Raw genomic sequence first — 24,015 nt, 5'->3', positions numbered from 1 at the left:
AGCCAATCAAATTGACGAATGCAACTCTACATTGGAAAAATGACAACCGGAAGTGAAATGTGTTTACATTTTGCGTAGCAGACAGCAGATTGATGTTAATAACGATTTTCTTAATCAAGTGTTTAATTATTTGTCAATGACAGCACAAAATGGTTGAACCAATATTTGACTTTCAGTTTAGACTCATTCTTATAGGAGACAGCACTGTAGGAAAATCTTCATTATTGAAATATTTCACAGATGGCAAATTCTCAGAACTTTGTGATCCCACGGTTGGGGTAGACTTTTTCGCACGGCTTATTGAAGTAAAGAACGGGATCAGAGTGAAATTACAGCTTTGGGATACAGCTGGACAAGAGAGATTTAGGTGCGTAAAATCTTGCTTGGGACAGTGCCATAGTTTCTTTCATTCATGACCTAATTAATTCAACATGGCTGCCAGCCTGCAAATGATGCCATCAGTAGCAGACATTGCGTGGGTTATTGTTTTTGTATGGCATGACTTTAAATCAATACACAATATCTTGATTTCAAAATACACAAATGTAAGTTAATTAAAATTGTCACCAGTTTTGCTTGTAAGAATGCAGTTGCAGTTTAAAATAACATTATTAGAAGTTGGTTTAATTTATATTTTCATGTTTAGCTGTATACTACACCTCGAGGCAATTAGGCATTTATAGCTGTTATTAATTTCACCAAGTGATCAGTCTAACAATAAAAGGGCATTGTTTAACTCTGGATTGTTTCTGAGAGATTAATTACTATTGATATATAATTAAGTGATAATTATTTAGAACAAAGACCACCATTGTGCTTTAATTTATGTTCTTTCCACTTTCAATATGACTGTGATGACTGATGTACATGGCTCATGCTTTATCATTTGTAGTTATGTCTCCCACTACACAGCGGTGTGGGAAACATATTGAGCAGTGTGGAAGACATATTGATTTACCCCTGTCTGTGTGAGTGTCTGTCTGTCACAAATCTTGTCCACACTCTAAGTCGAACATTTCTCATCCGATCTTCACCAAACTTGAACAAAATGTGTTTGATCACAAGTCCTCATAGTTTGATAACTAGCCAAATCGGCCCAGGAATTTCGGAATTATGGCCCTTGAATTACCGAAAAATCGGCCTTTTTACTCTTGTCCGCACTTTTTAAGTGGAACATTTCTCATCCGATCTTCAACAAACTTGAATAAAATGTGTTTGACCATAAGTCCTCAGCCAGATTAAAAAACTAGCCAAATCAGCCCAGGCACTTCGGAATTATGGCCCTTGAATTACCAAAAATCGGCCCTTTTACTCTTGTCCGTGCTTTAAGTCAAACATTCCTCACCAAACTTTATCAAAATGTGTTTGACCATAAGTCCTCTGCCAAGTTCGATAACTAGCCAAATCGGCCCAGGCACTTCGGAATTATGGCCCTTGAATTTCAGAAAGGCGGCCCTTTTATTCTTGTCCGCGCTCTAAGTCGAACAGTTCTCATCCGATCTTCACCAAACTTGAACCAAATGTTTTTGACCGTAACTTCTCGGACAAGTTCATTAACTAGCCAAATTGCCCGAGGCACTTAAGAATAATGGCCCTTGAATTACCCAAAATCCGCCCTTTTACTCTTCAAAGGTATATTTGTAGTGTCGAGTAAACAGTATTTAAAGACTGACTTACTATTTAGAGGATTAGGCAGTTGTGGGAGACATGCGCTTTTCTCAAAAGCAGCTCTAGTTTTTCTGGTTTTAGATAGTTAATTACTTTGTTTTTAGTTCATCCTTTTGAGAGTTATCTTTCCTACATGGAACATCACGGAATCTATATAAAAGATATTGTTTATAAAGGTTTTTCTTGTGTGTGATAATGGCATAGATCATAATAACTGTTCAACAGTATGTTATAGCTGTTGTTTACTTAGTTAAATTAAATACACATGGTAGCAAAGCTATTGTTAACCGCAAAAACCTTTAAAATGAACAATCATTATTTTGTAGTTGGGAAAAAACACATTTTCACTTTTGGACTGTCTCCTACTGGAGATTGATTTATATTGGGGAAAGCTCTGCCTCCTTGGGTTATGAGAAGTTTGACAAGATTAAAGAAATAAATGTAAAATATTTAGTAATTTGATGAAAACCTGGAAAAAAATGAGCCTGCAACATTTTCATTTTTTGTCATGTTGAACGGCCTGTTGACTTTCCATTTTTATGTTTCTACCCTGTCCGTCCATCTGTCCACCACACTTCATTTCCGATCAATAACTGGAGAACCATTTGACTTAGAACCTTCAAACTTCATAGGATGGTAGACCTTATGGAGTAGACGACCCTTATGGTTTTTGGGGTCACTCCATCGAAGGTCAAGGTCACAGGGGCCTGAACATGGAAAAACATTTCCGATCAATAATTTGAGAACCACTTGACCCAGAATGTTGAAACTTTATTGGATGATTGGACATGCAGAGTAGATGACACTATTGATTTTGGGATCGCTCTGTTAAAGGTCAAGGTCACAAGGGCCTAAACACGGAGAACTATTTCCGATCAATAACTTGAGAACCACTTGACCCAGAATGTTGAAACTTCATAGGATGATTGGACTTGCAGAGTATATTACCCCTATTGTTTTTGGGATCACTTCATCAAAGGTCTAGGTCACAGGGGCCATCTGCCCGTCACACTTCATTTTCGATCAATAATTGGAGAACCATTTGACCTAGAACCTTCAAACTTCATGGGGTGATAAGGCTTACAAAGTAGATGACCCCTATTATTTTTGGGGTTACTCGATCAAAGAGCAAGGTCACAGGGGCCTAAACATGGAAAACCATTTTTACCAATTGACCCAGAATGTTGAAACTTCATAGGATGATTGGAAATGTAGAGTAGATGACCCCTATTGATTTTTGGATCACTTGATCAAAGTTCAAGGTTTAATACACTCCGGGGGGCCAGAAATTAGAAAAAACGTTTCTGTCTGATCAATAACTTGAGAACCATTTGACCCAGAATGATCAAACTTCATCTGTTCATAGGGTGATAGGACTTATATATATATTAAGTTATTGATTTTGGGGTCACTTGAGCAAAGGTCAAAGTCACAGTGGCCTGAACATGGAAATCCATTTCCGATCAATAAGTTCAGAACCACTTGGCCCAGAATGTTGAAACTTCATAGGATGATTGGACATGCAGAGTAGATGACCCCTATTGATTTTGGGGTCACTCGATTAAAGGTCAAGGTCAGAAGGCCAGAACATGGAAAACTGTTTCCAGTCCATATCTCGAGAACCGCTAGGCCCAAAATGTTGAAATTTCTTTGGATGATTGGACATGCAGTGTATATGATCCCTATTGCAGCCAACCTTCGGTGTCTCTTGGACTTTTGCTCCTGTCCCCGATTGACTTCTTGCCTATTACTACTATGCATTGGGGGAGAAATGTGCTTTTCTACAAAAGCATCTCCTAGTTACTATTATATATTGGTTTAAATATGTAATTGATGAAACAGACTATAGGCTTTCTGGCCATATAAATACTACATACAGCATTATGCTAGAGTGGACTCAGTGGTCCAGTGGTAACAGTTACACTGTCTGACTACGAAACCAGGGGTCATGAGTTTGAGCCCCACTCCTCCAACTAAAACTTACTAACACTGGGATAAGAGTCCCATGTATGGGTGCTTTACACCTGGCACAATAAAGAACCAGCTACTATCCTCCGACTAACATTACTAACAGTCTTCCGGAGGAGTCACCCATATGGGTTACCGGTGGCGACTAATTAAATAAGCTTACAAACAAACAAACAGTATCTTGCACTAGCTGTTTGGATACTAACCAGTTCACATGTATTACATGTATATATAAATAAATTGTGTATACTTTCTTTGTACTATGTTCTCATTTGAGAATCCAGACACCATAGTATTATACAAACATTCAGAAACATTATCAGACTGCAGGTAATAAATCTATGCTATTCTATAACTGTATATACAGTATTTTCCATTTCAGATCAATTACAAGATCGTATTACAGAAACTCAGTGGGAGTCTTGATTGTGTTTGACATTACTAAAAGACAAAGCTTTGAGAACATAACTGGCTGGCTGGCAGAGGCTAAATTTCATATAGAACCACATCAGGCAGTATACATGATTGTTGGACACAAAGCTGACTGTGAATCAGAGAGACAAGTGTCATCTAGAGAAGCCTCACAATTTGCACAATTAAATGGATTGAAATATATTGAAACTTCTGCAAGGAATGGGCAGAATGTGGAAGAAGCATTCCAGATACTGGCAAAAGATGTGTACAAGTTATTGGAGGAAGGGAGGGTAAAAATGCAAGAGGGGTGGGATGGTATAAAACCAGGATTTAGCAGAGGGGAGGAAAATGTGCATCACCTTGAAGAAGAGGAGACAGAGAAGAGTAAATGCTGCTAAATGATTGTCATCTTAACAATAAGTTTTTTCGTCAACCTCAAGTTCACCAAGATCACAAAACAAGGGTCTGCATTCAAAGGAGAGGTCATCCTACTTTCCAGATTTTTGGAAGTATAGAATGACTCAAGTCTTTACTACTAAATCAGAGTTTTTAAAAGGAGTTAATCAGAAGTACTAATTTTAATCAAACTATAAAACAGGTCTGCTTGTCAAACTGTTAGAACAAATGTCCGAAATTCAGAACAAACTAGCTATTACCAGTACAAAGAAATGTAAGGATGTTAATTAAATTGTTAGCCTCATAAGGCCTATAAGTGTTTGCTTAGGGTAACCAAACCCTACATAGCATAAAATTCCACACTGCAGATTTTTTCCCCAAAGAAAATTATCAAAAGAGGGGGATAAATGCAAAATTTAATGGACTGTTCAGTTTGTCAGTACAATCTCCTTTGTTTTCTATCACAATTTAAGTTTCTTACCTTCGTAACAGAAATGTTTCTGATGTTCTAAAAGAAAAAAAAACCCCTACCTACAACTTTTGGGGGTATTTTAACCCAAAACAAACATTTTTAGGCCTAAACTAAGTATGTCTGATTTGTGCTGAACAATAAAAAAATGCATTTTATGTAGACTTTTTAATACTTACTGTTGTAGCAAGCACCCTCTTGGTGATACGTTTCTATGTGTTAAGGTTAGAATATAGATCTATGGCACATTAACTAGTCAGTCATATTGCTGTGTAACTGCACTTGTATGGCTGAAAATCACTTTCCATCAGAAGTCATAACATGGTGTGTTCTTCCAAATCATCACAAGTCAGTTTTTAGCGTGAAAAATCTTAGTTGTGCACTTAACCTTTAGCCTGTTAGTGGTGAGTAATTTTTTGCCTTTGCAACCAGTGCAGACCAAGATCAGCCTGTTTGCTATTCAGTCAGTAAATTTAAAGTGAACACTCCTTTGAATAAGAAGTGGTACTGCCGAGATTGAATGATGGACCAGTACATTTTAGAAATTTAGCAGGGTAAAGGTTAAATTACATTGTACTTTACTTTATTTCATTATCTGTGAAAATACTGAAGTCTATAACTCCTTTGAAAGCTGCAAAATGATAACATTACAAAACCATGAATGTTCATTTCTTGGAAATGCATTCTTCCAAAAAAAAAAACTTTATCTTATAATGAAAAAGTTTCAGTGACCTTATTTTCCTCCTGTTCAAATGGATTGGATTACAAACACTATTGAGTAGGAAATACAGTATAACATTATATGAGCTATATTATCACATCATGAACTGATGATTAAAAAGGAAAAGAATTATTGATCTGTGGTTTTCTCGAACACAGTTTGTATCACTTTAAGGCACTTAAAAGTATATGAGACTTTTTGTAGATTTAGATTTTTGCCAGTCTTGAAAAGTAACTTAACCATTAGCCTGCTGGCAAGTGATTCTGTCTTTGCGAGCAGTGCAGACCAAGATCAACCTGCACATCTGTGCAGTCTGATCATGGTCTACACTGTTTGCCATTCAGTCGGTTTATTTTTGGAAAGCACCCCTTTTAACAGTTAACGGTACTGTCCAAATTGAAACATGGACAAGTTCATTATAGAAATTTAGCAGGGTAAGGGTTAAACTGACATACAAGATTTTTTTAAACAACAGTGATGATACATTGTCTTTTTCTTTAGGTTGAGAAGTTATACTCGTTCCATTTTAATGAGAGGGAAGCTTTCATCAGTCAGTTTCATACAGTCGTGTACATGTAATCATTGTTTAGTCAATTCATCATTAGAAAACATCAGGTTTGTTTAAATTTAGGCTAGAATATTTTGTGATTTGTTTCTCAGGCTTTGTTTTAGGCTAGAATAACATGCAATTTTTATTTCTCTGGCTTTAATCTGATTTGAAGACCTTAACATAATGTGCCTCACACAGAAAAAGGCAAAGAAAAGTTGATATAATATAAGAGAAAACAGGAAAAATATAAGAGCAGACAGGACAATAATTTGAAAAAAAAAGAGAGAAAAAAAAATATTAATGTCTTTCTTTCAAAAAAAATGTCTTTCAGGTCATGCAGATTTCCACTAGAATTGACATAACATCAGGATTTGTTCCTCTTTTTCCAAATACCAACAGACTATTTTTTCCCTAAAGAACAGACACAGGTCGCTTTATCTCCACATTAGTAAAAAAAAAAGTGAAAATAATTTCTTGCATGATTGATGTATGATTATATCCTTTGAAATCTGACTGAAAAAGTAAAGATTTACCAGTAGATCAAAAATGACTTCCCCCAAAATCTTTATGGACTAATTTTGCAGTTGTTTTTTTTTTTTTCGTGATAGAGAAGAAAAACTGTTAGAAACTCGAGTTTACAATGTGGTTTTAGATGATCAAAGTAGTTTTAAAGAAAATGATATTATACAAGTTCAATAAATGTGGCATATTTCAGTGTTAAAACACTGCCATTGTTGAAATATTTACATTTAAACATAAAGGGGCAAGCCTTCAGATTTAAGTGAAATTTTTCTATCTATAGAATTCCTTTCAGTAGTTTAAATAGAATTCATTTTGTTAGCTTTAATATTACATAAAAAGTAAAAATTATTTTTCCATGTCAGGGTGGCCATTTACCTTAGTATGTGACTTTTGTACACATGGAGAAAACTTTCCATTAGGCAAACGAGATGTTTCTCCATATGTACGGTATCCAGAAGTCACGTGGTTTGGCCACCTTGCATATATTACTGTGAAATCATTAAAATTCATGGAAAACCAAACAAGTAAAATTCCTGTTTTATATTCAAAATTTGAAATCCACAAATTCAGATCCCCACGAAATACCGGTAGTACCGGTAGTACATGTAGTTTTTGCTTTAACTACCAAATTTAATACCCGCAAAATTAAATGGTTTCACAGTACTTTCAGTTTCAAACATATTGGGCTTTTGTTTTTCATCAGAAGGCAATTCCCAGCAATATGTTTATTATTTGCATGTTTTTAGTCATATCACTTTTAGACTGTGTATACATGATTATACCCTATTAATGCTTTTTGAATTATTTAAATTTATACACTATTTATAATTATTTTACATTGTGATAATGATAAAATATGTGCCATCAATAGTGGCTTTTATATGTTACAATGTATTCTATATTAAGTTATAACCTTTGTTGCAAAATGTTTAACCATATTTAGTGTATTACAACCTATACTCCAGTCTCATAAGAAATTTTATCAGTGGGGTAGTTTGACGTTATGTTGATTGATATAGGTGCTGACGTGAGTGACAATTTGAGGCTTACTTAACTTTTCAATGTCTTGCACAAAGTTTTGATTCCTGGCTTTACTTTCATACCTGGTCAGCATTTACAAAGTAGAACACCCATGGGACAATATTTTACTGAGAATTCTAACATTTTTAAGATTTCTTTTATATAAACAAAGAAGGATTTTACCATGTATTGTCTTGTCGATTAAAACTCGTTTCGTTAAATGACCTTTATTCCGGTTTAAAGTAGTTCTGCATGTTTGGATCGTAATTGTTTCTACAATGTAGAATTTGATTAAACTCTGATTTTTCAAAACTTCAGAATATACCTAGAAAATTCAGCAAATAAAAGAGATAGGGTCATGTGCTTGATGTTTTGCTAGACAGATTTGAAAAAGTTGGACCTCGCGCAATATTTCGTAATGGGAGTCTAATGGAAAATCATATCTTTCATAACATTTTCGCGAATAGAAATTTTTCTACAGTGTAGATTTTGATGAAACGTCTCACAGTTGTAAATAAACACATGGCCTACAATTTGGTGAAATAAAATGTATAGGTCCATGTGCTTATTTTTGAGATATTTGACCATGATTAAAGTGAATCAGACATTTCACGCTAATTTTAAGACATTATTTTGAATTTTTAAACATTACATGTGTTTAAATATTCTCATTTGACTTTAGAAATATAACAACAGTGTCATTGTAATAAATTTACTCACAGGTTTCGATTAATTCATTTCCGTACGCCGAATCCAGGCTTTATCCTACGTTTTCCGAAAAAAATGACGTTACACTATTACTTCCGGTGTATCAAACATTCAGAACTACCTTAAAACAGCATTTTATCAATGAAAATTCAGATTAGTATCCCTTCCTGGTGTAATTCAGATGTGTTAGAATGGAAATAGATTTTAGTTTTGCGTACTTTGTTGGCAAATAAAACACATTGTTTGTTCAGCTGCGTCGTAATTAATTAGATTACTAAGCATCTGAACTCAAAACTGTGTTTTTATTTGCCGACAAAGGATGCAAAACTAAAATCTTTTTCCCAAACAAAGTTTTAAAGCAACTCATTTGCACTTTTTAGGCAATTTTTTTCACTCTCTCTCAGAAATTGATTAAAATGTGGGTACAGTGAAAGTGACCAGTGGTTCAAACTTACTGACATTATTTTTGCAAATAAAAAATATGCAGAAGGGAGTAAACTATTTGTAATGCTTTTGATTATAGTGGAGAAAATCAATATACTTCTTGTATTTTTACCAATATCTTACATAAACTTTCACTCTATCATTTTTCATTGTCATATATACATTCTGTGACAAACTTTGTAGAAATGAACATCTTGGGGGAAAAAATGACACCAGCTGTGATGGAGAAGCTTTAATCAGACCTGTAATTATTTATTGACAAACCCTAGGCCAGATTTTGCAGAAAGTCGGGGGATGCGTACATGGGTGCGCATTATACATGGGTATCAACGGTACTCTTTTCAAATGGACACAGATACTGTTCTTATAAAGGTTTTAAAAGGCGAGTATTTCATGACTATGGAAAGGCATGAAAAGGTGCATGATGACTGACATGTATGTGAAATAAATGCCATACATGTGTAACTGTCTAAATGTTGTGGCTTTCTTTCAAAATGCTGCATCCAAGTCTTCTTTCACTCTCTGGCTGTATTTATTATTTGTGATGTAACTTTTCTGTTGCTGTGTTTCAAGGGTAATATTCTACTTACTGGTATTAAAAGGCCTGCAGACCTGAAAAGAAATATTGAGCGATTTCACTGAAGATAAATATTTAGATATTGGCATGAGATAACATTATAAAATATAGATTGTTTATTCATATGTTAAAATGATTGAATGAGATGTTGTAGATAAAATGTAACATGTATGTGTATTTGTATCTGGTTGACTCAGATGCGTGATATTTTAGGTCAGAAAAAAAAGTGATATACCTTTTGTGAAATTGCAAGGTTTCTATGGCATGATACTTGTAGTTAATATGTCATGTAAATTTTTAAATGATATTAACCTTGAACTTACTCAGTCTTGTTTACTCCCAAGGTTGTAAAAAATCAGTTTGGAGACGAGTTTCAGAATGCAACCTTGCTATTGGTCAGTTTAAAGGTTAGAGGTCATGTTTAACCAGTCAAATGTCCTATTGGTCAGTTTAAAGGTTAGAGGTCATGTTTAACCAATCAAATGCTTGAGTTTTGAAACTGGTCTCCTGAAAGATTACTTACTAACTAAATGTTAGTCTATAGTTTAGTAATAAAGAAAAAAAATCCAGGAAAATAAATCCAAACAAAAAATACAAGGTTATTCCTTTTGTTTTCAAACATTGATCTCTATGTATTCATATCCCCACGAAATAGCCATTTTGCAAAAACCATGAAATGTTATGCCTGTGAAATGGAATGTTTATACAGTATGGGATTTTCATTTTATACAGGTAAAATTGAAATACCTTTGCTAAATCTAGTTTTAATAACTGCCTTAAGACAAAAGATAAAACTCTGATATTGTGTAAGTGTACTGAGCCACATTAAAGAATTGGGAGTTAGATATGGAATCCATTTTAGAGTGTAGGTAATACAATGTATATGCAGCTTTAAACTCGCTGAGAAGCTTGTTGAATTTTAAATTTGTTCAGTCTGTGTCAATGAAATGCTTGAATCTATTGCTGCTGATGGTTGATGGGTTGATGTCTACAGCTTATTTTTATTCTGTTGCTTTTTACTTCATAACAAACATATTATTAAATGAACTTAACTGGGCAATATATCTGATATACAGGTTGCAATTTATCTAGTGGATTTGATAATTTTATTGATGAGAAATTTTAGAGTTTTTATAATGGAATCCTGTTAATAGGAAATCTGAATATTGTAGTCCACATACCATATATCTCATTATATTTTGTTTTACTTTTTGCTTGTGTGCAATATATTTGATGTTGAAAACTAACTGTTGTAGTATATATTTCTGTGAAATCATTTTTTATTTGTGATGATTATATTTAAAGCATTATTATTTTTAATGAACTGTCTGTAATTTTCATGGAATTCATAGTTGCTTTCAGTCAAAAAAGTAAATCTCAATGAACAATTGTAAATTCCCATACAATTTACCTTCAAAAGTTGACATCCACAATTTTATATCGACATCAATAAGCCACTACGGCCAAAACCTCGAAATTTGATGCCAACGGAATAAAATGGATTTACAGCCATGGAATAAAATGAATTTACAGTAAATGTTGAAAATGGTGACTATGAATCGCCATGTGGTGTCTTTAAGTATGAAACTTGCATCTGTATGTAATTTCCTCCTTAGTTTAGTATATCACCTTAATATCAGTAATTTATTAAAGAATCAAAAGCCTAATGAATAGCATCATGTACATTGTGTGTGAAAGGTCTTGTGCATCTGTCTATAGGAGCAGATAGTCTTAATAATGTGATTCTTGGATGATAACTTGTGATTGAAAAGAATTAGAACAACTTGCCTAACCTTGTACAATTGTCAGAGGTGACTGTTAGGCCTGAACAATTGGTTTTGCTGTATCTCTGTGGTTCCAACAGGTATAAAGTTCTAATTCCATATCATATTTTTTTTTTTTTTTGATGTTAGATTTGAAACCAAAATTTTTAGTCTCGTTTAGCACCATATAACCTGTACTGTGCTGGTGTGCTGTAAAGCCAAAATCAAAACAGGAAGGGATCATGTCGCTTCATTTTGAACTTCTTTCCTATAATGAACTTACATTAAGTCTTTCTTGTCAAGTTTTGAGTTTAACTGATGTTGAATCATGAAAAAGAACACATAAATTGTTTTACAAGTTAAAATTATAATAATAGAGGTTGTGATTTCATGTATCTGTGAGCAGTAAATCCCCGTACCTAGCAATAATGGTGTACTGTCTATGATTTTTTAGATAAATTTAATTAAATTGCTCGCTACAGATAATCTGCACATTAGAAATGTGTAAGTTTGCATTTACAGGTGCATTTAAGTGTGTAAGGTTATAGAGTAAAACCTGTCTTAAGCAGCCAGCCAAGGGAGTGAGAAAATGTGTCTGCTTACAGCAGGTGGCTGCTGAATGCAGGTAATTTATAGATAATAACCATTATACCATTATAATGACCATTTTGGGAAATGAGACACTGGCTGCTTAAGACAGGTTGGCTGCTTAATAGAGGTGACTGCTAAAGCAGGTTTTACTGTATGCTATAAATAACTTGCAATGTTCTGACTTTAGACATTTTTGAAGCCTACATATTTATTTAATTGTACAAGTATGAAATCACAATCTTTTATTATACAGACCATTATGTTGACTGTTTTAATTGATATCAACATGATGAATATGTATGAAGGATAAAGATAGTGCTTTAAAAAAATGTCAGTATTGAGAGGAAGTTATATATGCAGTTATATGCTCAAAATTAGATGTGCTTACACACCTGTGTTGTGTTTACCAGTATTACTCGTATTTAGTCTTTCATTTTGTAGATCGAAGTAAATAGTGCATCATAATGGTAAAAAGGATCATCTTGCTGAAAGAGGTGTAACTTGAAAAATGATGTAGTAGATATTGAAGGTCATACTGATTTTATAGTCATATTGATTTAAACTTTGTGCTGATTTTACATTGGTGTATCTTTTCTGATACATAATTCATTTTGCTATAAAGTTACATTGATAGTATAAACTATACTATAAACATTGTAATAATGTTTTACGTAATAATTTTTGGTATGGTACATTAATTTTGTACATTATGAAAGTTTATATTTGTTGTACAAAACAGTCTAGATAATGATAATCTATTATAATCAAGACTTCTATAATTTTTGCAAAATGGTCCTTTTTTACATGACAACACATATATATATATATAGTATATATTCCTTAGCAGCGCTATTATTTAATTTGCTGTAGTTTGATCTTTAATCCTGATGCACCATTACATGAATGTTTAAGATCTGTTTATATACTCCATACTACTTAAAGGGTAAGGACAGCCTGAAAATGAGTTTAATTTATATGAAAGCCATCATCAAGCCTTTCATAACGCTGAAAGAATTTTTAAAATCGGACAACTATTGAAAAAGATATGGCAGTTTGAAATTTAAGAAAATGGCTGATAATGGAGGCATCCATTTTAGTGTGTTTATGACATCATTTATACAGTGCTGAATACTTGATTTAGCAAATGACCTTTTAAAAGACTGATTTTTATATGTTTCTTGAGTGTAAGGTGTAAAACATGATAATTTTTTTCCTTATAGCTAGAAAAAGTAGAGAAATTATTTTACATTAATAAGTAAATGCATTTCAGATGTGTATTTAAAAATTTAATAAATCCGCCATTTTGTTTTTAGCTCACCTGAGCAATGCTCAGGTGAGTTTTTCTGATCGCTCGATGTCCGGCGTCCGTCGTCCGTCGTCTGTCGTCTGTCGTCTGTCGTCTGTCGTCTGTCAACATTTAGCTTGTGTATGCGATAGAGGCTGTATTTTTCAATTAATCTTCATGAATATTGGTCAGAATGATAACCTTGATGAAATCTAGGCCGAGTTCGAAAATGGGTCATCTCGGGTCAAAAACTAGGTCACTAGGTCAAATCAAAGAAAAACCTTGTGTATGCGATAGAGGCTGTATTTTTCATTTAATCTTCATGAATATTGGTCAGAATGATAACTTTGATGAAATCTAGGCCGAGTTCGAAAATGGGTCATCTCGGGTCAAAAACTAGGTCACTAGGTCAAATCAAAGAAAAACCTTGTGTATGCGATAGAGGTGGTATTTTTCAATTAATCTTCATGAATATTGGTCAGAATGATAACCTTGATGAAATCTAAGCCGAGTTCGAAAATGGGTCATCTCGGGTCAAAAACTAGGTCACTAGGTCAAATCAAAGAAAAACCTTGTGTATGCAATAGAGGCTGTATTTTTCAATTCTTCTTCATGAATATTGGTCAGAATGATAACCTTGATGAAATCTAGGCCGAGTTCGAAAATGGGTCATCTCGGGTCAAAAACTAGGTCACTAGGTCAAATCAAAGAAAAACCTTGTGTATGCGATAGAGGTGGTATTTTTCAATTAATCTTCATGAATATTGGTCAGAATGATAACCTTGATGAAATCTAAGCCGAGTTCGAAAATGGGTCATCTCGGGTCCAAAACTAGGTCACTAGGTCAAATCAAAGAAAAACCTTGTGTATGCAATAGAGGCTGTATTTTTCAATTCTTCTTCATGAATATTGGTCAGAATGATAACCTTGATGAAATCTAGGCCGAGTTCGAAAATGGGTCATCTCGGGTCAAAAACTAGGTCACTAGGTCAAATCAAAGAAAAACCTTGTGTATGCGATAGAGGCTGTATTTTTCAATTGATCTTCATGAATTTTGGTCAGAATGATTGCCTTGATGAAATCTAGGCCGAGTTCGAAAATGGGTCATCTCGGGTCAAAAACTAGGTCACTAGTTCAAATCAAAGAAAAACCTTGTGTATGCGATAGAGGCGGTATTTTTCAATTGATCTTCATGAATTTTGGTCAGAATGATTGCCTTGATGAAATTTAGGCCGAGTTCGAAAATGGGTCATCTGGGGTCAAAAACTAGGTCACTAGGTCGTATCACGTAAAAACCTTGTGTATGCGATAGAGGCTGTATTTTTCAATTGATCTTCATGAATTTTGGTCAGAATGATTGCCTTGATGAAATTTAGACCAAGTTCGAAAATGGGTCATCTGGGTTCAAAAACTAGGTCACTAGGTCAAATCAAAGAAAAACCTTGTGTATGCAATAGAGGCTGTATTTTTCAACTGATCTTCATGAAATTTAGCCAGAATGATTACCTTGATAAAATCTAGGCTGATTTCGAAAATGGGTCATCTGGGGTCAAAAACTAGGTCACTAGGTCAAATCGAAGAAAAACATTGTGTATGCAATAGAGGATGTATTTTTCAATTGATCTTCATGAAATTTGGTCAGAGTGATTGCCTTGATGAAAACTAGGTCGGTTTTGAATATGGATTATCTGAGGTCAAAAGCTAGGTCACTAGGTCAAATTAAAGAAAAATCTTGTGTATGCGATAGAGACTGTTTTTTTCAGTTGATATTTATGAAATTTGGTCAGGTTGATTGCCTTAATGAAATCTAGGTTGAATTTGAATATGGGTCATCTAGGGTCAAAAACTAGGTCATATCTAAGAAAATGCTTGTTTTATCGCAAGAGACCAATTTTTTTGTCCAATCTTAATGAAAATTGGTCAGAATATTTGTTTCCATGAAATCACTAAGTCAAACATGTTTTACACTGTTATGGAGTGTTTCTTAGGTGAGCGACCTAGGGCCATCTTGGCCCTCTTGTTTGTTGCCATGGAAACAGAATGGCCGCTAATTTGACCAAATATGTAAATGCTCATAACTGTCTCATTTTTACTCCAATTTTGAAAATTCTTTCAATTCTTTAAATGATTTAAGAAATCCCAGCTGACAAAATCAACATTAGAGCAACGTTGCCTTTCCCTTTAAAGAAAAAAACTCTTAAAATTTGCACAAACATTGTCTTGCAAATTTCATCCGATTATACCTGTTTGTGAAATGTTGAATTTGTTGCTTCACAAAAATGAAACCAGAAAAAATGCATTTCGATAGTTTTCCAAAAAAAAAATTAATTTGCAAGAGATGAAGCTTGATAATGTTAGTGAAATTTAGTTGTTACTGATAATGATTGCTTTATAGTATACAGACATGTTCATTCATTGGAGGTTATTTTATATTAAATATCTAGCTCCCCTTTTGCTTTATAGAGTAGAGAAAATTTCCATGCTTTAAACTTAGACATTTTGAATTTCATACACTTTTCATTATCTCGAAGAACAATTCTGGTACTTCAAGAATTTCAAAAGAAGCTAGGGTTTGTAATTCATATTGAACAGCTGTTTTCAGGCTGATTGACTTTACTTAAAATTGACACCAAAAATTGTGCTTTTGGCATAATTATGACCTATATTCACATTATAAATTCCTCTGGAATTAGCAGTATAACATAAAGGAAAAAAGATTGAGAGATAACCATTTTCCTTGTTAGGGCTTTTTAGCCTTTAGCATGCCTTTTACAGTATTAATTATGGTACATGGAAATTGCTAGAGAAAATTGCCATCCTTAGATGTTTGAAATGAAAAGAATGGTTTATGCTAAATTCAGACAATTTTATCATAATTGATCATTTCATTATTAGTTAAAATACACAGTAGTTCCTTTCAGTCTTTACTGTTATTCTTTTGTTGGGTCAATACATTTTATTAAATACCTAAATATATCTTGCTCTTTCAAGTTGCAATATTTATTAACATATTGAAAAATATCTAAAATTATACCAGCAAAGTCAGCATCTAAATATTGTGAACATATAGTTCTTTTCATTAAGAAGTAATGGTCAATATTTGTTTTTGATAAGGGTAACTATGTAACCATAACTTTGTGCTCACGCAACAATAAAGAAAAACTGTTTTTATAGTCATGTACTTCATAATTAATGAGGAGAGAAAATAGTATTGTTATTTTTCAGTTTTTTGAAATGAAAATTGGAGTATATAGTTATTTAATGGTAAATGCACAATTTACCTGTAACAATACATGCCACATGTTTTACCAGGGATAATTTCCTTAATGGTTGTGCAAAAATTCAACTGAAACTAAAGTTTAACTGCAATATCAGTGTGCTAATTTTTTAGTTTCAGATATTTTGGTCTCAAAATATATAAACCCCACCGGAATGTATTGAGATTTCATGTTTGTTATTTAATGTGCTCATTAAATGTGCTTCATACAGTAACAAGTGTTCAGTCTTATTCCCCTGTTCTATAGTGTTTAGCTCTACTTAACCAAAAGGTTAAAGGTTAAAGTTCAGGATGAGCTTCTGATAAAGGAGGATCCTTCTGTGTTCATTGTCAGTTGTCCTAAAATAAAAAAAAGACTTTTCATGAATATTAACCAAATGAAGTCAGAAGCATTCTTGCATGGACTATGAGTGTATTTAGGGGCCTTGAAAGCTTCTGTTTAATAAGAAAACCTCCTAAATGCTTGATTGATCCTCACCAAAAGTTGTCTGTGGCATACTTGCATGGCAGTTACAGTTTGTTTAAATGGTTTGAATTGTTGATTGCTGAGACCATATTGTTTTGGCTACGGTGGAGGTCAAATGTTAGCTTGCATGAACCACAGATTTAGGGTGGGCAAATAGTAGCAACGAAAGTGCTGTGTCTATCGTTTGAGGACCCCATTTTGTGCCCTCGCCCTCCCCCTCCCCCATTTTTTTGTGGGGGCACTGAGAGTTGGCATTGTCAGTCCATCTATTTTTCTGTCGTTCTTGTCTCAAAAAGTATTTGACCAATAGTCATCAAACTTCACAGTATTGACATTCAGCACAGGAAGTTGTGCACCAAAGGGTTTTAACTTGGATCTCACCCTGTCAGGCCAGAGGTATGGCCCTTGACTAAGTAAAAAAAAATATGCATAAAATGTTTGTGTCACTTGTATCTCAAGAAGTATTTGAACCAGGATTATGAAACATTACAGGAATATTATTCAGCGTGTGAAGTTGTGCACCTGGGGTTTTATTAGAGATGTCACTCTGTCAGACCAGAGTTATGGTCCTTGACTGTCAAAAATATGCATAAATGGGCATAAAACGTTTGTGTCGCGCATATCTCAAGAAGTAATTGACCTGGAGTCATGAAACATCATGGGAATATTATTCAGCATTGACACATATCTATGAACTCTTCCACGTGCTACGAGCAGACATTTTGGCTTATTCTCTTCATAATATTCTACCTTATGCAGAAGTGATGTCTTTATACAAACGTACACATTATGTAGAAAGGGTGTCACTTATTGTCAGTGTCTTACTGAAATAAAATGGGAGTGTGGGGCACATAATTTAATGATTACATTGTATTAGGTCTGCTCCAGTTAAATCTTCGCTATGGATTCAAAGTAAAGTGTAGTCGATCTGTAGATCCACATTATGCTCTTCCATACCAAAAATCAGTACAACATCTCTATGCCTGATGAAAAAAGCGTTGATCTTCGTTGTACACCTACATACTAAAGTTGGGACCAATAGTCAACTAATTTTCTCTGCATAGTGAAATACATTACTTAAAGTAAGGACCGTAACTCCACTAAAAATCACCTGGATGCTCCTTTGGTCAGTCGGGACTATGGCAAAATTTTACAAACTGTTGGAATTGCCGAACACACAAAATCGGCCCAATATTACCTGTGCCATGCAATGTTAACAAATCACCACCTAATATTACCGATGAATAAAGTCGACGTAGGTAAGATATCTTGCTGTTCGATGTACATTATAAATATATAAAAAAAAAGATCATTTCGTATATATATGAAACTATTAAATTTCTGTAACTGGATCTATCTATCTGCCGTTGACGTCAAATCCCTTGCGGGAACGTAGACGGATAAAATTAATAATAATTAATTTCTAGAAATATTTTGGACACGGTATTTCTAAAGAGTAAAATAAACAGTTTGTCCCCAAAAGGAAAGAAAAATGTTTGTTTGTATTTAATATTTTAATGGACTTGAGTAAGATGAGGTTACACACGAACAGAACTCAGGCATAGAAACTGTTTTGAGAACAAAACTTCCGATACGTTTTAAAGCCGTTATGGGCGACAGATATACCTATAAACGGTTGACACGTTCCACTCGTTGAGTGAAAATTGTGATTAACATTGAAAATATCAGCTATCGGAGCCAAAGTTATTTAAAACTACACGATCATTAAATTACACCGTTATTAAAAAAACAAAAACAGAAACATGATAAATACAGACCGACCAGCAGACTCTCCCTATATTCCACCAACTCCAAACCCCCAAAGACATTATACTAGTATACCTTAATCATAACGAAGAAAACTTTCTCATTTCTCAACGAAACATTTAAGTATCATGGTTTCGATTCAAAATTTTGTTTCGAAGTTTTTTGGTATGGAGTGCCAATCATTAAATTATGAAAATTTGGTGCGGAAACACGTTTACTTGATAGTATAAGAGTTTTTTTCTGATGTTTACGCATATCGACGTCTCAGAATTAGTCTAAGGGCGTAAGTGGAAAATCATAGTTTTCGGCATGTCTATGGCAGATACGCCTTTCTAATTCTATAGAAGTAACAGAAGGGCGTAAGTGGACCCTTCTGATACAACATTTACGTGCAGATACGCATTTCTATTACTACACGTATGATTCTGAAAAAAAAGTTTTACTTACGCCCTTTTTGTCATTGGTGAATTTGGTCAACACAGCAGTTTGTAACAAACAAAAATTTTCGTAGGATTATGTCCCTTGGTATGTAGTTTCAAAAAATATTTACTAGTAATTCATGAAAAGGCGTAAATAACACCTGGCCCTTTTTATTCTGGGGCGTGGAAATGCAAACCCTACCTTTCTAACGTAAAAGTATGGTCCAATGAACGGGACTTTATTCTGTGCGCGTTTTCAGCAGGGTAAACACATGCATGTACAGCAGAAAATAATTAAACCTATCTTATAAAGGAGTTAGTCGTCTCCTTATATAATTACACTTTAATGGATGGTATAAATTGTTAGATTATATATGTAGAGTAGCACCTAAAAAGTTAGTGCAAAATGGATTATTATACAATAGTATCAGAATTCTTGTCATTATTGATCTTAGAATGCCTCTGACGAATTTGATCGACCGAGATTACCAGTTTAACAAAACCATCCATAGTATATAAGGCAGCTATTTCAAGTTCTTCGTTTAACAATACTATCTGCATGAGATTTATCAAATTCGTTTCTGAAATAGATTTATTTGTTCCTGCAGTTCTTGGAAAAGTTAAGGGTATATTCTTTGCAAGCATAAGGCACGGCAAATACAACCAGAGCCACACATCGCCAAATAGACCCGCCTTACTTTGAATAGAAACACAGACGCACCAATGCACGCTCGCACACAAACAGACAGTTATGATAAAAAGAACACTGTTGGCACAGGAACGGGCAGTGGTAACAAATTCGATATTTTTCTCTATTCTAAATTATATAAAGAAACAATTTTATTGATGAAACCTGGTCCTATAGCTATTCTCCCAGATGCCTCCTTGCATTATTTTATCACAGGCGGACACCAAACTAACGACTTTCCTTAAGCCAGCTGGATTGTTTCTTCAGTGAGGCTCGAACCCACATCTGTGAGGTGCAAGTGATTCAAAGTTAGCGACCTTAACTACCCGGCATTAGATGTCCTGAGTAAAACATTGGCATTCAAGCATGCAAAGGGAGAACAAAAGAAAAAGAAAAAAGAGCGCTTAATATAACGTCAATATCGTTGTGCAATTCAATCTAGACCAGGATACCGAATACAAAAGCAATTTACGCAGTTTAAATTTTCGTTTGCAAAAAATATAATAAAAAATGTATTTTATAGTTCTTTGGATTTACATTTTCTATGAAAAGTTAAATTTCGTGTGAGAAAGATATATCAATGGTTATTTGATAAAACCGAATACATTCGCAATTTATGGGTATACAAAAACTGTCAAAATGCGGATACAGAAGTCATGCATGAAAATTAAACATTACGGTGATTTCAAAAACGATAACAACCCTTACACAATCCAGTCGAGGCTCTCTCTCTCTCTCTCTCTCTCTCTCCCTCTCTCTCTCTCACACCTACCCCATACTTGCATCATCGCTGTTTGGCTCATAGTTAGGCTGGTCGTATATCTGGCGTACAGTTCAAAATCATCCATGTACGTTCCTGCAAGGTGAAAAAAAAATCAGCCCGTCCAGATGACAACGACACAGTTGTTTATTCGGGAATATTACAGTCACCTTCCTGTGGATGACAACAACGCATCTTAGTATTCGGTAGTTACATACCGTTGTCGAACTTTCTCGTGCTTTTTATTAGCAAAATAAAATAAAACAGGAAAATGGTAAGTTTCATTGGGTGTTTGTTGATTTGGTTTTGTAAACATGAAGAATATACCATTGCAGTTTTATTTGTAACTTGGATATTGAAGAAAAATTGAAGAAATCATTAATATTTACTGAGAATAATGGAGCCATGTGACTGTCAGTTATTTTAGTTTCACGATTCGACATGTTTTTATTGAAATGTTAAAACATTGGCCATCTGCTTAATGGCAGTTTTAATGTAAGAATGTTGTATTGTTGTTCGAATGTGAATAAAATTAGATGCTTGCACAAAATTCCCTGTTTTCGTTACGGGAATATTTATTTGTTTACAGTACCCCACCCACTAATATTTGTGTGCATGTAGAGACCATAACTTACTGACACTCTTTTATATCCGGATGGTCACTGCCATAATTTAAGTTATGGCATAACCAAAGTCATAGAGTAAGTAACCCTAGTAACCAAAGGTATACTGTGGAATACAATTGGACACTTGTGCAGGGGTGCACATTATATCGGAATAGATGATAATCACATGACAAATGGTGGGCAAATATAGCAGTGCACGATTTCTGGTCAGGTTTCAATAAGGGGTCCGTTTCAGCTCGAGTTCCAAAACGGCATATATAACATCTCTAATGCTGAAATGTTTTAGCTAGTAAAGACCACCAGTTGTTTTCCCATCAAGACATTCATTATAGCGTCTTAGGCCTAAAAAAATTCTTTGTTTCCGGTAACATGCTTAAAAAAAATTAGGGGAGGTAGGTCGAAAAAAATTTTTTTGGATTTTTTTTTTAAGGGAGACTTTTCGGAAATAATTTTTGTCTCAAAAAAAAAAAAGAATGCAAATAAGGGGTTAGTGCCTTTAGAGCATCAGTAAGTTGATTTCTAACATCACTGGCCATGTTCAAAGCATAAAAATTGCAGTTTTGCAACTTTTTTTGAAAAAAATATTCTCCAAGGCCATAAAAACATTCAGGGTCGGGCCAAAAATTTATGGTAGGTCGGGATACTGGAAACAAACAGGTTTTTTATTTTTACGCCTTACAGAAAATGAAACATGTATATCTAGTTACATTTTGTTGAAGAAATGTCTTAGTTCAGGAATAACTTGTTATGAATAAGGCAATGGGGTCCGGTAACTAGACCTCTACACGGCTCGACACTAACACTGGTCCACTGGTCCGAGGCAAGTGAAAAGCAACAAGGACCAGTGAAATATTTGGATGACCAGTAACTGTTTCACTTAAAAATTTAGTGGAAACTGCTCTTCGGACCAGTGGCCCAAAATGGTTAGTGTCTAGCCCTGCTCTAGACCTGCAGTCTAGAGGTCTAGTTATCAGTATGAATACTGAGCAGGGGTCCTGAAATAAGCTGTCCGAGTTGTCCGATTCGTGGATTCCTCGGTCTGGACAAGCAGTTTTTAGAAGCTGGCTTGTCCGGGGACAAGTAAAATTTCCATGGTAAACATTTTATGAAAACGAAACTAATCGGCGTCATCTGTTATTTCCGCATGCCTAAAGGCAATATCTAATCTGTTTGTGATCATTTATGACCCTTAAATTTATAGAAACAAAATTGTATGCAGCCATTTATAGACACGTGGACTGGTTTACTACATTTAATGATCATTATTGGAAAATTAAACCGTGAAGTTGAAAATGAGTGCCAGTCTGGGGATTCCCGTTATCTACTTTCATTTTTGATTTTCAGAAAATCGATTAGCTAGGTTGACGCTATGTAAAAAAGTTTAGTAGCCAAAATTTGTGGCTTAATTTTTCGAGTCGATTGTTTTGACATTTAACAACTCGGACAGCTTATTTCAGGACCCCTGAAAGACCAGTGCAGTATTCATTGAATGTAATCGTAATGGGACCAGGGTAGAAATTCTAGGCATACATACATGTACTGAGATTATTTTTGTCAATGGCATGTGTTCAAGTGTTCTTAATTATTCTCTACTCACTAAACTTGCTGGTCATAACATATTTTCAAGTGGATGTTCTAGTCACTTAGCTTGCTAGTTATAACATATTTTCAAAGGGATGGTTCTAGTCATAACATAAAAACTTTATATAAGTTAAAATAGAAGTCAACAGAAGTGTATGTTTGTATTATTTGTTTATTTAGTAATGATGATACTGATCCTTTCCTTTTTAAACTAAAAAGTACGGACAAGTTCTTCTTAGGTACGGACAAGTGGATTTGTGGGCCCAACTTGTCTGTGGACAAGTAGACTCTGAAAATATTTCAGGACCCCTGCTGAGAATAGTATGTACTAAGAGGAGACTATATTTTACCTTTATAAATGGGAGATGATTTTAAAAGATTGTTCTCGTATTTTTCTCGCCGCTTTAAATACATAGTAAATGATAAGAAATAGAAGTATTTGAAATTCTTTAATCCCTGAAAAAATAAGAATCGTAGATTTGATAAATTATAAACAGCAATTTAGTATGCCAAACTCTGAAGCTTTTATCAAATTCTTGTTTTTCTTGGGATTAATGAATTAAAATAATAAACTTAATGTTTCCTTTAGTATTTAAGGTATTAGTTACACAATAGTGTCCCTCTTTTTGAAGAGTATTCAATTCCTACCATAAACTTAATTTGCCTTAATTTTTTGAAGGGACGCTTGTTTTGCAAAATTCACATACATATTAAATAGTTATTTCAATGATTCTTAACTTGGAAAGTTCCTTGATTTTACTTCTACCGTATTTGTAGTCATTTTGGGATATTTTAGGTTTGAAATAGGGGGAAACAGTGACTTCTTTCAGTTGGGAATCGGTCCTGTTAATGGTACTATACATATAAGGAAAACAATCACTGAATCTAAATAGATTTCAGCTGACTTGTGATACATCCAGCAGTATAAACACACAAACACACAGAAACCATAACATTGCAATAATTAATATATTTTATGCAAACCCTTTTTTATTGCAGGTGTCATTAAATCCAGTAAATATATTTAGCCGTGGAGCTGAAGAGGAGAAGGCAGAGACTGCTAGACTGGTATACATCATTTTATAAGTTCATGTTGTTGTAATGGTTTATATGTATAAAAGTATTGCAACAGTGTCTATTTTACACCTCCAATTACACATACATACAGTATGTAGTGTATTATTTTGTATAGTTGTTACTGTATTCTTCTATGTATGATTTCAATATCAGTAACTTGTGCCGCGAACGAAAAGAAGAAGAAGTAACTTGTGCTACTTTTTGTGTACAAGCCTAAATAATGAAAGTGTGTATAATTGTGTTTTTCTAGAATTTGTT

The 24,015-nt window shown here is 34.2% G+C and overlaps 2 protein-coding genes across 2 annotated transcripts in view; both read left to right on the top strand.

The window, feature by feature from the left end:
• Positions 1–49: 49 nt before the first annotated feature.
• On the top strand, positions 50–16,591 carry LOC123551286 (ras-related protein Rab-39B-like). Its single transcript, XM_045340102.2, has 2 exons — positions 50–367; positions 4,019–16,591. Exons 1-2 carry the CDS (start codon positions 150–152, stop codon positions 4,446–4,448), a joined length of 648 nt encoding a protein of 215 aa, XP_045196037.1. The 5' UTR covers positions 50–149; the 3' UTR covers positions 4,449–16,591.
• Positions 16,592–20,613: 4,022 nt separating this feature from the next.
• Positions 20,614–24,015, top strand: part of LOC123551285 (T-complex protein 1 subunit beta-like) — a 29,336-nt gene continuing 25,934 nt past the window's right edge. Inside the window, exons 1-2 of the mRNA XM_045340101.2 lie at positions 20,614–20,747; positions 23,680–23,748. Of these exons, the coding sequence (XP_045196036.2) occupies positions 20,745–20,747; positions 23,680–23,748 (72 nt within the window). The 5' untranslated portion in view covers positions 20,614–20,744. The remainder of the gene's footprint in view (positions 20,748–23,679; positions 23,749–24,015) is intronic.

Source organism: Mercenaria mercenaria, chromosome 4 (assembly GCF_021730395.1).
Source record: "Mercenaria mercenaria strain notata chromosome 4, MADL_Memer_1, whole genome shotgun sequence".
NCBI classification, from domain to species: Eukaryota; Metazoa; Mollusca; class Bivalvia; order Venerida; family Veneridae; genus Mercenaria; species Mercenaria mercenaria.
The sequence above is the reverse complement of the archived record's forward strand: the minus strand, read 5'-3'. Positions and strand labels throughout refer to the sequence as shown.